We start from the raw sequence: 13,986 nt of genomic DNA, 5'->3' as shown, positions 1-13,986 counted from the left end.
TCAACAAATAACCACCCTCTGAGGAGTTTGTTTTGCCATAATTGACATTGCTATGTTCTTTGGCAGCGCGTTTGGTGTTCTTGATTTAAAGTGTTTCATAGTATCAGTTTTAGAAAAAAAAACGCACCTGCAATGTCACAAAAAAGTAGTACATCCATTCAATGGAATTTAGTGTATTTTACTGATCCTGACAAAGTGGCAATCATGCCACAAAACGTGTTGACTGATATTTCTACTACCACTCTCCACTGTGCATCATATTTCAAGAACTGCGGCCAAACAAAGTAGCAACCTGTTCATCAAAACAAAGCATTTTACAGTGTTATTAGACATGTGCCTATTTTTACCTACAATTCAAGTTCATTAACAACTATCAACTTTCAAGATCACTATACAAAATTGCTTTGCTTTTTTATGATTTCATTATTTATATGGACATTCAGGACCCAGCATTGCTACACATCTGGTTTTAAACAAAGATTGCTGTCAAAACACAACTAACCTCGGTGCATATCTTTTCAGCATACCTTGGTGGCCACACTGACACCTTATCTTTCATTATATGGAACCCTCTGAGTGCCTATTTATTCTTTTTCATGCCAGGACTAAAAGTTAGCAATAAAGATTAGTGATAATTTCCTGGATCACTCTTGGTAACATGGAAGATTAGGAAAAACATTAGCCCATGAGAACTTCCATGATTCAATCATGGTAACCTCCATTTAGGTCTGTTATTTAAATATAGTCTTGACACAGCCATCCAGACCATGTTGGATTTTGGTCTGCAGGGGATGAGGGGAGGGGTGTGGCTAAGCTGACATCGAGGCAAGTTACCTTTTTACAGGCCAAATTAAAATTTTAAAAGCAATGGGAATCCCCTTGCCCCCTTTTCACTCATCATCTAGATGGGGAAACCATGAGTGCACTTTGGGCCATTTCCCTGAGAGGGAGAAAGGTAGTCGGTCTACCGGGAGCTGGAGCTCCCAGAACTGCCACTTCCTGCTCCTCCTCTGACGAACAAAAGACATGACATCCTATCAACGTCAGTGGAGACCAGAGACAGAATTACTGGCTCATCGATCCAAAAAAAAAGTATGACAGGCATAACTGCTGAATTGAAGCCTAGCTGTATGACCTCGTTAAAAGCGCCCTAAAAAAAGCATTATTCACTTGAGAGGACACTTTAGGTCCTCTCAGACCCATCGACTAACTAAAGCTATGTCCTCTGGTCAAATATCTGACAAACTTTACACAGGAGGAGCCAGGCCACAAGAACAGCCGTCTGTAACTGGGTGGAAGTCAGGGCCACAAGTAGTATTACTGCCCCTAAAGTGTTAGATGCAATCTGAAGAACCTTTTCTTAAAGCAGCTATGAATCAATTGAGCCACTGTATATTTGTCATTCAACACAGGGGCTCATTTATTCTTGGACGAAGGTGCCCTTTTTTTTGTGCATATAATACGCATCTCCATGATGTGCATAAAGATGCTAAAGAATAAGACTATATGCTGCTGAGACGCATCTTACACTTACTACTCCATACACTAGCAGAGGCAGAACCAGAGAAGGAACTGGGACCTGTACGTTTAACCACCCGTCAAACGTACATGTCCAAGCAACCTCTGACATACCTAAAATGTTTGGATTCCAGCTTGCTCTGGCATCCAGGGCACACCAAGACCTGTAGTGCACTTGTACAATAAAATAAATAAATATTCAAACAGCAATAATACGTTATTTTTTTTATATATATATATATATATATATATATATATATATATATATATATATATATATATATATATATATATATATATATATATATACACACATACACATACACACACACGAGGCCCCATCACAGGCCCTCTTTTACCCATTTATTGCTCATGTCCACTTGCATCTGCCAGCGTTAAAACCCTTGGGTTAAAACTGAGACGAAAACAGATGGACCAATAAAGAGCACCTTCACTTTAACTGGTTAGACAGAGAGTGGGAAAGGTGATGTATATTGGTTAGCAGTGGTGAGACCCCACATGTGGATGGAATTTAGTGGAGTGTGTACATATTTATATCAGCGTTTTTTTTCTTTTTGAAGGCGCACTACAGGGCCCAGCGGGCTATGGATGCCAGCAGAGGCACACACAGCACATTTCATTAAGGTATGCACCAAGAGAAATCTAAAGGGGGATACTGCGCTGTGACACACTGCCATAGGGGTGTGTCTAGCACTATTTTCATGCCATCAATCCCCGCCTTATTCAGTTTATTTACATTTGCCTTTGCTCCGTCTTGGTGGTATCAAGTTGATTTAAAAATATTTCCTGGCGGATTTTAAGGAGGCCCTTTGGAACGTATTAAAACAAAGGTCTCATTCAAGCTGTTTTTTTCAAGTAAAGTTAACTTATCAATGCTGCCATCTACTTTTTCCAGTTCATATTAGGCCACACAGTAATGCCCCCAAGTACATATTATGCCACACGGTAGTCCCTCCAAGATGGTGTATTTTATATAGTACATATACAATAGATGCACTGCTCTGTCCTCAGCTCTTCTAAAGGTGGAGAGAATTAGAGAGCGAAGTGAAGGTGAAACACTGCTGTGTCACCAAGTCTTGTGAGTCACTGAGTGACTCACTCACCGATTGTTCATTGTATAAACACACCTGGTACAATTTGTGCACATGCCTATTGATGCCAGGGCATGCTGGTGCTTGTAGTTCTACTACTGCCAGCATTCTCTGTCAACCATTGGTATGCTACACCATCATACCCAAGATTAGGCAAGTCAGGTGTTGCAGGGACTTGATTGATGCACCAGAAAAAAAATATATAACTATTTAAACATTATCTCACACCAACCACACTAGTTCTTTAAGCACAGGGCTAGATTTTTTGGGGGATGGGGTGGGAGGTGCATTTTCTTCATGGGCCAGATTATCCTAGGGACTTCAGCCCCATGCTGAACGGGCACTAGGGCTATGTGACATTATCACAGGGAGACCCCACATTATGGGTTTCCTTGTTAAAGTGTCAACGGCCTAGTCTGTCATAACCTAGTGCTGGTAGCAGCTTTTTCGGAGGGGGGGGCTAAACTATTTATGATGAGGGACATCTTTCTACCACAATACAAGCATATGATATTTTTTTTAAGTTAAATACTCTACATGAGTGAAATTTTTGTCACAATACAAACTGACTGAGTTCTCTAATCTTGTTGAGAAGCCTAATGTTGTATATTATAGTGTTGTATATTATAGTGATCTACCATCACCTTATAGCTATTTTAAAAAATTATTGTCTGATTGACAATATAGAAAAGAGCAGATTTCTTAACAGATAAACAACCAAAAAATGGATTTGTGGACTAAATACCTGCGTATCCTGAAACTAGTCTGAAGATTTCCACAACAAACCTAACCTCAACTCATACACTGACTACAAAAATCACTTCAATCTGCACCTCCAGTCCACATCTTTAAACCAGGAGGATGACACCCCAATTATCACAGGAAAGATAAGAGAAATTTCATCCAGTAGTGCCAAGCAGCACACACTACAGCCCTTAAAGAAACCATCAAAAACCAATCATATTACAAGAATTATGTGGTCCGGTAGGAAGCCCAGAATACGAGTTTACATCCTGCAGAGGCATATTAGGTAGTGGGAACTGGGGTATGCCCACTATGCAAAATAATTATATGGCAACACACCGGATACAATATGTGCTTTACCACTGTAATGTTCATACTAGACTAGGTATACTAAACATATATTCTCCCTGCTCTGAATTTTCCACAAGCACAGACCCCACCACCACCCTTACAACTGCCCCAACAACTCACCGTTCACTTTCCTCCTGGGATTATAGCACACCAACAGCATGTCAAATTAATAAGAAACCACTCAAAAATGATACCACAATGGAACAATCCAGCCTTTTTTCTTGGACAAGATCATAATTCTTTCAAAACATGGTCCAAACATAATAGTAAATTCAAGTCTGATCTAGATCCCTTTCCTCTAGATCAGACATCTACAGAACTCGACTCCAGCAATGAGGAAGTTGACACAGCCAACAACACTGGAATTGCAATGTAAACTTAAATTAATCCCTAATCTCTTGCTATCAACATTTTATATTGGTTGACGATAGCCAACCTGATAATGACATCAACGAGCTAAAATGGGAGGAGGACACAGGGAGACCTTTCAAATAGCCCATTCCTCTAAGATAAAGGAAAGGATCACCATTAGTTTGATTTATGTAAGAATAATTAAATGCTTGTAAACGCTATAGGTGATGCTTGGTTTCCTAAAAACTGCATGCCATTTACCCCATCTCTTCTCAGGATTGTTGTACAGAATGTGGATGTGGCACTCTGTCCCACATTTGGTAGTACTGTCCTAAAATTATGTGATTTTGACACTATATTCACAAAGTTATTCAGGTGATAACATGAATTGCATTTCCAACTTGTCTGTCGTATTCCCTCCCAAGAGTACATTTCTTCCATATTAAAAGAAGAATACCTAAAGCAGTCAGGACAACAGGAGACCATGAAATCTTGGAAGATTTTCACTTTTCCCCCCCGACTTTTCTCCTGCTAACATTGCCAAAAGGAGATCTTCCAAGCAATAACAACAGCACTAAGAGTTAGTGGAATCCCATATAGATGGGGTTTCAAAGTTAAACTACTTATACAAAGAAATGCTTATCACATATAATCTCCATGGTCAAAGGAGTGGGAGTAGTCTAGAATAGAATAACCCAGGCAAGACTAAATTGAGTGCACACCTACAAAAAAAATGGACCTGAACTGAAAATGGTTGATATCTAGATCTAGATATCTCTAAATTTGCTTTATAGTTTCATTAAGTAAAATGTTTATTTTCTTAACCTGACTAGCATAGGTTAAAATTAAATTGTCTTTCTAGTTAAAGGTTGATAATGGTTGCTTTAAAAGTCAGTTGAGAATACATATTTGCTGTTATAATTGACATGTTCTGTTCGATTGTATTTATTATGTAGTTGTAGGTTTCAAAACCAGCAGTTCCAGTAAGAGACCATCCTTCTAGGAAAGGAATGGTCCTTATTAGCCAATGAACAGCTTCAAGTTATTTTGTACTATTAATCATGGATATTTCAAGGGCCTCCAAATAGAATGCTTTCAATATCATATCAATAGTTTGATTTTAAACCATTATTTCCATATAATAGTAAAGTAATAGATTTTTCTAAAAAAGACAAAACTGTTCACGCTTAAGTTATGGTTGTTACAGGTAGCGTTTTATTACATTTATGTGCATTATACAGTTGGAGTCCTTCTATACCACACCACCACATGTTAAACATTTTCCTGCATCCTAAAATCAATGAGTAAATAATCTAATGTGGCGCTTCACTAAGTATGCAGCCTGGTGTATGTAGTGGAGTATCCACTTCTCTCCATAGAAATACCACAACATATACAATGACAAAAACATACACTTGGCACGCACCTTTGTCACATATAGGGAGGTATTATGTCCCCCTATTCCCATTCACTTTCTTCGCTGGGGTGACAACCTTCTCCACCTCCTCAAATGGATTCCTATAGTCTGAATCCAGACTCATAGAGATACAAAATACAGGAAAAATAGTGCAGTGTGTCTCAAATCAAAATATACAAAAGTCCACAAAGTTCCCCTGAGAGGAAAGTACTCTTCCGCCTTGTGATATAAAGATGAAATCACACCACAATTAAATCCTGTGTCCTTTCACCATATCCCCTAAGGATATATGTTTACAAGATATTCATGGTTGAAATAAAAAGTTAACTTTTACTCTACAAAAAGAACTGTATTCTGGTACTACACATCTTTATATAGATTTATACAGATTGAATTATCTTATCTTTGCTTCCTGATGTGCACAGACAGGGCCGTAACTAGGGCTGTGCGACAGGGCCGACCGCCCAGGGCGCAACGCTGAAGGGGGGCGCAATTGAGGAATATTTTAGGCTCATTTGGTTAAAATTGAGGGCTGGGGGGGCGGCATTTGTCTTTTTCGCCCCAGGCGCTAGAATTCTAAGCCACGGCTCTGTGCACAGAGAATTTTGCTTAAATACACCAAAAAATTACATATTCCATGGTGCAGCTTTACGATGTAATGTGTAGGACCAGTGAGAGTTGGTGTGTGTGTGTGTGTGTTGGTCGGTACTAGAAACAGCGTAATAATAGGATTTCTAAATACCAGAGATAAGTTCAAAGAGAAAATAAAGAAACTATTTAATAATAAAGTATCATTATATACATAAGACAATTTGTAACTCACTGAAAAAGCAGAAAACTGACAGGCTAGTGATTCAAACACATATGCTGCCAATTAGTGCTAGGTGTTAATCCAAAAAGGCAAGTGTCCAGTTCAATGATATGGAAGATTACTAAATCCAAAATTGCATAATCCCAAATGAGTGTGCACACTATGGTAGTCTTAAAGAGTAGATAGGACTTATTTTAATTGGCAAGTTCTCCTTTGTTCCTATGATAGTTCAATCCATCCAGACAGTTTACAACAGGCGCAACTATACTCAGCAGTGGATGTTCAGCCGCTGTGTTACAATCAAGGTAGTCGGTATACCAGTCAATTGTGAAGCAAATAAAAGTCTTGATAGTAGTATGTCAAGGAACTTGCACTTTCCTCAGTCTTCCTTCATGCTGCACCCTCCTCGTAGGGCTGAGAGATCCAGATTCTCCAAGTTACGGAGGTCGCAGCAGTCGAGAGATTGTCCCTGTTGGATGTGGCTTGATGAACGGGAGAAGCAAGAGACTGGTGGGAGGGTTCCCCAGCCCAGAACCCATTCGTTAGTTCAACTTTCTGCAGTTCACCTCGCTTGTCCATCACCCTTCAGAACTCTACGTGGTGTTTGAATCAGGATAGGTGCAAGGTGACGTGGGCGGGGGGTACCTTATAGGAGAGTAGAGCTGCCTCGGAGTTGATACTTAGGATTCCTTCACATTTCACCTGAAATCCTGTCAGACTTTTTCAGGGAATTACGGTCATGCGAGTTCCCAGACGTGTGTTTATAGCCTGCAGCAGAACAGTCTGATTGGCTGCAGGGTTTATTAAGCTAAATTAATTCATCCAGGTGTGAAACAGTGGACTAATGAGTCTAATTTTATAGGCTGATTCCACTGGAACTTAATTTAGTGTCTGCAGGTTAATACATGTGTAAATCCCGCCGTTCACAAGTAAAGCCATACAGTTCATTGTTGAAGACATTAATCAGAGTATAGTAGAAGAAACGGCATTTTGCAAAATAACATAATAGACTCAAAAAGCACAATACTGTCAGTGGTGCTTTATTAATCTGTATACAAGATATGGTAAAATTATACTCCTCGTTAATTTCCTTTCTTTGAAATACTCCATGGCAGCACTTACAATGGGACATATCAAAGCAGTATAAATGAAAAGGGTGGGCTAAACAACAACAACAACACTGCATTAATTAACTTTTTATTGAACAATTTGCTGAAAAATCTTTCTCCTAAACTGTGTGAAAGCAGCAGAGGAGACAAATAATATAATGACTAATAAAAGTGTGCAGAGATGACTATCCAGCTGATTTGTAAATGCTGTTCACAAAGGTCTGAGCCTTGCATGTCCAGAAGGTGGCCACAGCCCTTGTCAAGACTGACTTTAAAACTTCAGACACTTCACACCCGATAGGTCTGTCCAATAACATTTTTGTTCCACATTGCTAAAGTAGGTTTGAAAGGAGTACAGTCTTTGCAGGGACAGAAACAACTTGTTCTGGAAACATAATTTGATAGCACTCTGAGTTTGTAACTGTTCTTCTTTCTTATTTGGTTGTGAACAGAGAGAAGTAGTATTATTTCTTGATTGATATGTAAAGAAGAAACATAAATAAGCAGAATCAGTCCTTGTATTTATTTTGCACAGATGTTTAAGAAATTTATGCCACAAGGCATGTAATTTACTTTAGGAGCAGATATGATTGCTACAAGAAACAATAATGTGAGGATTAGCCATTCCAAAGGATTCTCTAATAAATGGTTGAAATGTATCTGAAATTAAGGCATCCAAAACAATAGGTTTGATCCTAGCCCATAACCTGCTTGAAAAAAAATAATGAAAAATAAGGTCTTGAGGTGCTAACTTGGTATCAAGAATAATACTGAGTGCAGATACCTGAACTTTCAATGTAGAAAGAGCTGGACCACTAACAAAACCATTCTTAAGAAATTCCAAAATAATGAGATACATGCAGACATGAGATTATAGATTTTATTTTTATACCACATAATGAATCCTTTCCATATTCTGTAATAAAATAAAAGAAAAAATAACTTTGCTTGATAATATTATATATCAAATAACTTTATCACGGACACTCCTGTGTCTTAAAAGTGATCTTTTAATCTCCATGCCATCAAAGAAACGGAGTATGGATTCGGCTATAGAATTGGTCCTTGACGTAAAAGATTTAGCCAGTATGGTAGAGGCCAAGGTTGCTCTTGAAGAGTCTTCCAAGTCCCTATAAATCAAGGACAGCGAGGTCAAAATGGGAGGATTGCTACTATCTCCACCAGCTTTTTCTGGATTTTGCACAGAATGAGAGGAAAGTAGGAAACACATATCCCAGTGTAAAAGTTCCATGGTACGGATAGAGCATATATACAGAGTGCCTTGTTGTTTCGTTGACAGGAATTAAACTGGAATACCTTGACATACTGGACTGTTGCCATGACATATATATCTGGAGATCCGAATTTCTGAAATGGCCAGTAAAAGATTTCTTCATGTAAGGCCCTTTCTCCTGGGTAGATCTGACACCTGGCGAGATAATTTGCTGTGACATTGCCTTTGCCTGCTACATTAAAATCCGAAAGAGATGTCAGATTGCTTTTTGCCCATAACATCAGAGCTGTCACCTCTGACATCATTGTCTTGCTCTTGGTGCATCTTTGCTTATTTGTGAAAGCAGCAACTGTTCTGTTGTCGGAAAACAGCATGCCAGACTGTTCTCATTCCTAGAACATTTGCGAAGAGATGTCTTTACCTTTTAGCCACAAGCCTTGTATTATGTTTGTATGCAGATGAGCTCCCAATCTATGAAAATTCAACCCACATTGGTTCTAAAAGGGTCATACCTCGATTTAAAAAAAAATAAAAAAAATCTTGGATATTGCCATCAGACAAGCGGCTGTTTTGTGATCCTTGAAAGACTGACCCCAAGGTCTAAGATTCTAAGTTTTGGTCCTACTTGTCAAGTACATCCAATTGAAGATCTTGCATATGCCATCTAGCCCATAGAAGAATGCCGATGGCTGAAGAAAATCTCTAACAGGTGGAGAGACATCCTTACCGAAACCTGTCTTTGAGATTGGGCCTGGTGTGACAGGGATTGATTCTTGACAAATCTTCCCTTTGACAGGCATACTTTGCCTTTTACAGTATCTATTTGGACTCCCAGGACTCTCTAATATGTTGATCACCCAGCCATGTTGCTGTAAAAAAACAAAAAAAGGGTCACTTGAGAGGTCATACTTTGTGCAACATGCTCAGATTTTTCTATGACCAGGATGTCATTTAGATAAGGCCACAGGCTCATGCCACACTTTCTGAGAGCAGTCAAAGGACTCCCAACACTTTGAATATGGTTCTTGCAGATGTGGAAAGGCCTAATGGAAGGCACGTTAACTGGAAGTGACAATAATGGATAAATAATCTTAGAAATTCATAGTGCTGAATTATAACAGGAATATGGAAATATACATCCTGCAGATCTATAGAATTTAAAATAACTCCATTTGCATGGACAATAGAGTTGAAAGTCTCCATACTGAAATGTCTTGCATGCACAAATTGAGTGAGAACATGTAATGCATGACAGTTCTGAAAGCTCAATGATTTTTGAACTAGGTCTAGCTCTGAATAAAATTCTGTGTCCTCCTGATTTGCAGGAACATGAACAATGATTTTAGCTTTCAACATGTTCTGAAGGCTTTCTTTTAAAGCCTGTAACTCCAGGAAGGAAGATGGTTTTTCTAGACATGATAAAATTATTCTATTGGGGCAAATGATGCAACTCTATACTGTAGTTCTTCCGACTACTTCCTGTACCCACTGATACTGGAGTGGAGAGAGTAGACCTTCCGCCTGCCGTCTTCTGCACCATAGAATCCAGTTTATCTGCAAAAAGAAAAAAGTTTCTTCAAACCAAGGCACTGCCAGCTGCTTTTTTTTTTATTATTATTTTTATTTTTTTAATGCAGTAGGAAGTCCACGGATGTAGAAAAAGAGCTCAATCACCAATACTGCTGAAGTCAGGTTTCTGGAAAATTAGTATCCAGCAAAGCTTAACAAATAAATCGTATTTATTTTTTGGAGAACTTGCATCAATAGCTGCACAGGATTTTATTTGCTTCAACATCTTCTGTTTTTAAGATACATGCTGACCAATGTTGATGGGAAGTTACTTCCTTCAGTCAAGAAATGCTCTGTGAGAGCAGTATGTGGCTCTAATTTCAGACCTTCCCGAGGGTAGCTTTATGACTAACTAGAGCACTCTGGGAGCAGCCTCTGCAGTGAACTTCCCTCCACAATTTTTGATGTGATTCCTCACATTTTAGAATATATGGTGCACTGATATTTTCTTCAAATTACCCTATGTAAGGTACTAGCCTAATCCAAGTACTCTAAAAACGGAGGCTACTGATATTCCAGATTTAAGTGCAATAGGTTTCATAAACTTCATCAGTTTTTCATCTCTTCTAAATCACTATCAGACATAGATTTTCTCTATCCATAAGGAGATGGGCCAGGCTTCATATCCTCCATATCCTCATCAATTTGGCTTCTATCTCTTTTTGTCCCTTGTATCTGAGTCAAAGATTCTTGCATTGACTATTATTGAGGATAAAAAAAATTGTTGAAATTGTTCTAGAGGTTAATAATACTCCACTTTCATATGGGCACATAACGTACACAAAAACTCATTTGATAATGGATTATCCTTGCACAGGCTCCACACAGGTACTGTTAATAGAAAAAATAAACTAACTAAACTTCAATAACACTGTAAAAAACACCTTACCTTGGGGTGACCTTCAACATTTTGGGAATGGGCTCTGGTCCTACTGTGATTGTATGCCTTTTGCTTGTCATAATACTTAGTTGTGCAAGCAGCAGCCAGTAGTCACATCAGCTTACCAAATCGCTTGCTGGATTTGTAACAGAAATCTTCATACGGCATGTAGTCGGACCTAAGCAGCCACCTGTGCACCGATGCCAGCCTTTAACATTGCCTTGGTAGTGATGAAATAAATACCTGTGACCCCAGCTCCTGGCTTAGTGTGCACACTTTGCTTTAAGCACAGGCGCCGGTGTCCACTATAATGCTGGGAATACTATCCAGACATCAAAGACAAAAGCCAGCAGGTTAATCTCGTCTTTCCAATTTACAACCACAACAGGAAGCATGCCAGGACTGTACTAAGACAGAGGGAGCTCCAAGGAGGATCCTGTTTGTACATAGTTGCCAACATTGGTAAATTGTGTCCCAAGAGGCAGGTGGATGTGTGGGGACGGGTCTCAAAGAATTGTGTCGTTAGCCCCGCCCCCAAAGGCATCACTTTTTTGTCCGTTAAAAATAGAGGGTGGGGCTTAGTGGTGCCATGCGTGACATTGTGGCCCTGTCCCATTTTTATTGGCCAAAAAAAGTAATGACGGCTTTGGGGGTGGGGCCAACAACGCAGTTCTTCGAGTCCCGCCCCCCTCCGGGAGAATTCGGGAGAATTGTCTGCTCTCCCAAGAATCCAGGAGACCGACGCAGATTTCGGGAGACTCCCGCACATTCCGGGAGAGTTGGCAAGTATGTGTTTCTAAGACTACTTTCACATTGTTAGCGGTGTATCAAGACACCATCACAGTCTCCACTTCTGTTATCTAAATGTAGACAGAAAGTGTCCCAGGAAGAGCCAGACCTGCATGAAAAAAAGGTAAGCCCACATGTTTACATAACAAGCAACTGCACTACTCCTTACTCAGCTGAGACAGGAAATGAGACACTGGTATGGAGGGGGCAGTCACCTTATATACCCTCCATGTGTGTTTAATTTTTCCTATCTACACACAGCTACACAGGGAGTTAACCCATTGTACGGGGTGCCACGAAGTAGGAAAATTAAAATGTATTATAAGTGGCAGTGATGTCCAATATTGTAAACTGTAGTGCATAATAGATATGAACGTATTAGTGGTTGGAAAGGTCCTCAATGTCTAAGGTGACCAGGTGTATAGAGTGGAAAGACCCACATTAATAGTTGTAATGGAAACTGCTTCCCTATAAATACAGTTAACTAAATATTTTAGTGTATCACTTTCATACATGGGAACATCGCTGTCCATAACAGTATGGCGGGTTCAGATTTTAAATGTAGAAGCAAGGGGACAAAGCACCTCAAAACGGAGTTGTAAAAAACGTGTATATCAATAGGTATGAGGATCACATTAGTACTACTGTGATAGTCTATGTCTAAGGATTAGCTTAGTATAGTTTAGATTAAGAAGTATGTGGAGACTTAAATATCACAAAATATAAATGAATACGGCAGTGTTTAGGATGATTCTGGCAAAATGCATATGTACAAATCCGAGTGTACAGAGAAAAGCTTTGAAATTACTAACTGAGGCTGCTGTTTGAGTGGCAGTTGGATTGAATTCGTTCAGTGTTCTAAGAATGTACCTAATCGAAATGATGGATGAGGGGGGGGTAGAGGTTGTGGTGGTTTTTGTAATGCACAGACACTATGCATATCAAGACCTTTTTTCATTTTTCTGAGCTGTTCTGCCAGTCTGACATACAAGTTTCTAATTGTGACTCGACATACTGTAGTCCACGGGGACATTCTAGTACAGGGGTCAGGGAACTTTTTTACCTTTTACCCCCAAATATATTTAGATACGCCGACGTTACCCCCTTGATTTAAAAGGAAGGAAATCATATATTATTAATTATTGGAATTCAAAATTTTATTGAATCTATTCAAAAAAAATTTGAAAGCTTCAACTTCAAAACTTCAGGTTTTGGAGAAATTATGTTGCTTCATTTTTGATACAAGAGCATCAATATTGGGGCATTTTGATGTCAGAGCAATTTGGATACAGTCTTCAGCGTCCAATCGATTTCTCTGCTTTGTTTTTATGTTCGTTAGAGTGGAAAATCCTTGTTCGCAAAGGTAGGTTGTTGCAAAAGGCAGCAACTTTTTAATTGCCTCCTCATGTGCAATTTTGATGCCTTTGCAGCTGTTGACATCCAAAAATATGACAGATCTGCTTTGTATCCAAATGCAATACGTGCTTCATTATTGCATCGAAGCTCAATAAGTGCCTCTGCCAACCCTTGAGGCTCTTCTGGCACAACAGCAATTTCACATTTAAAGGGGTCTACAATCCAACTGACAGCATGTGAATCGGCAGCATTACCCCCAGGAATTTCATTTTTACCCCATTTGGGGTAATTTACCCCTGTTCCCTGACCACTGTTCTAGTAGGTAGATAATACTCCATGGTGTCACAGGTCATCTTATCCTTTATTCTGTACTATTTGACTGTCACAACTGGACCTGAAAGGAGTGAGGTGTTAAGTTTTGCTTTGTGATTCTTCAAGAATGGTGAATAAAGCATATTCACACCTCTAAAGAAATCACCATTCTAAGCGAAGAAATGCGTCAAACTATTGTGAAGTATTTAGCAAGTGACCATGGATATGATTTAGATATCTATAGACTCTTTATTAGTTCGTTATTGTATTTTAAATCACACACTGAAAAAGACACGCACTGGGGAGGTCTGGTCACTGTTCTCAGAGCCCAGCCCACCTGGTGATTATCCTCCCACACCCAGGAGTGGGATGTGAAGGAGATGAGAACTCCAATGAAGGCATAATATTCTGTTTCAAACAGTCCAGGATGGCG

The 13,986-nt window shown here is 39.3% G+C and overlaps 1 protein-coding gene across 5 annotated transcripts in view; it reads right to left on the bottom strand.

The window, feature by feature from the left end:
- KDM4C (lysine demethylase 4C) overlaps positions 1–13,986 on the bottom strand; it is a 458,533-nt gene that overhangs the window by 404,141 nt on the left and 40,406 nt on the right. Inside the window, exon 5 of one of the 5 annotated variants that reach the window (XM_075209370.1) lies at positions 8,312–9,516. The exons of 3 other annotated variants lie outside the window; for them this stretch is intronic. In XM_075209370.1, the coding sequence (XP_075065471.1) occupies positions 9,256–9,516 (261 nt within the window). In that variant the 3' untranslated portion in view covers positions 8,312–9,255. Of the gene's footprint in view, positions 1–8,311; positions 9,517–13,986 lie in introns of those variants that run through there. One more of the 5 variants, XM_075209380.1, reaches the window with a different exon arrangement.

Source organism: Mixophyes fleayi, chromosome 1 (genome assembly GCF_038048845.1).
Source record: "Mixophyes fleayi isolate aMixFle1 chromosome 1, aMixFle1.hap1, whole genome shotgun sequence".
Taxonomy (NCBI): domain Eukaryota; kingdom Metazoa; phylum Chordata; class Amphibia; order Anura; family Limnodynastidae; genus Mixophyes; species Mixophyes fleayi.
Note: the sequence above shows the minus strand (reverse complement) of the source record. Positions and strands in the feature narration are given on the sequence as shown.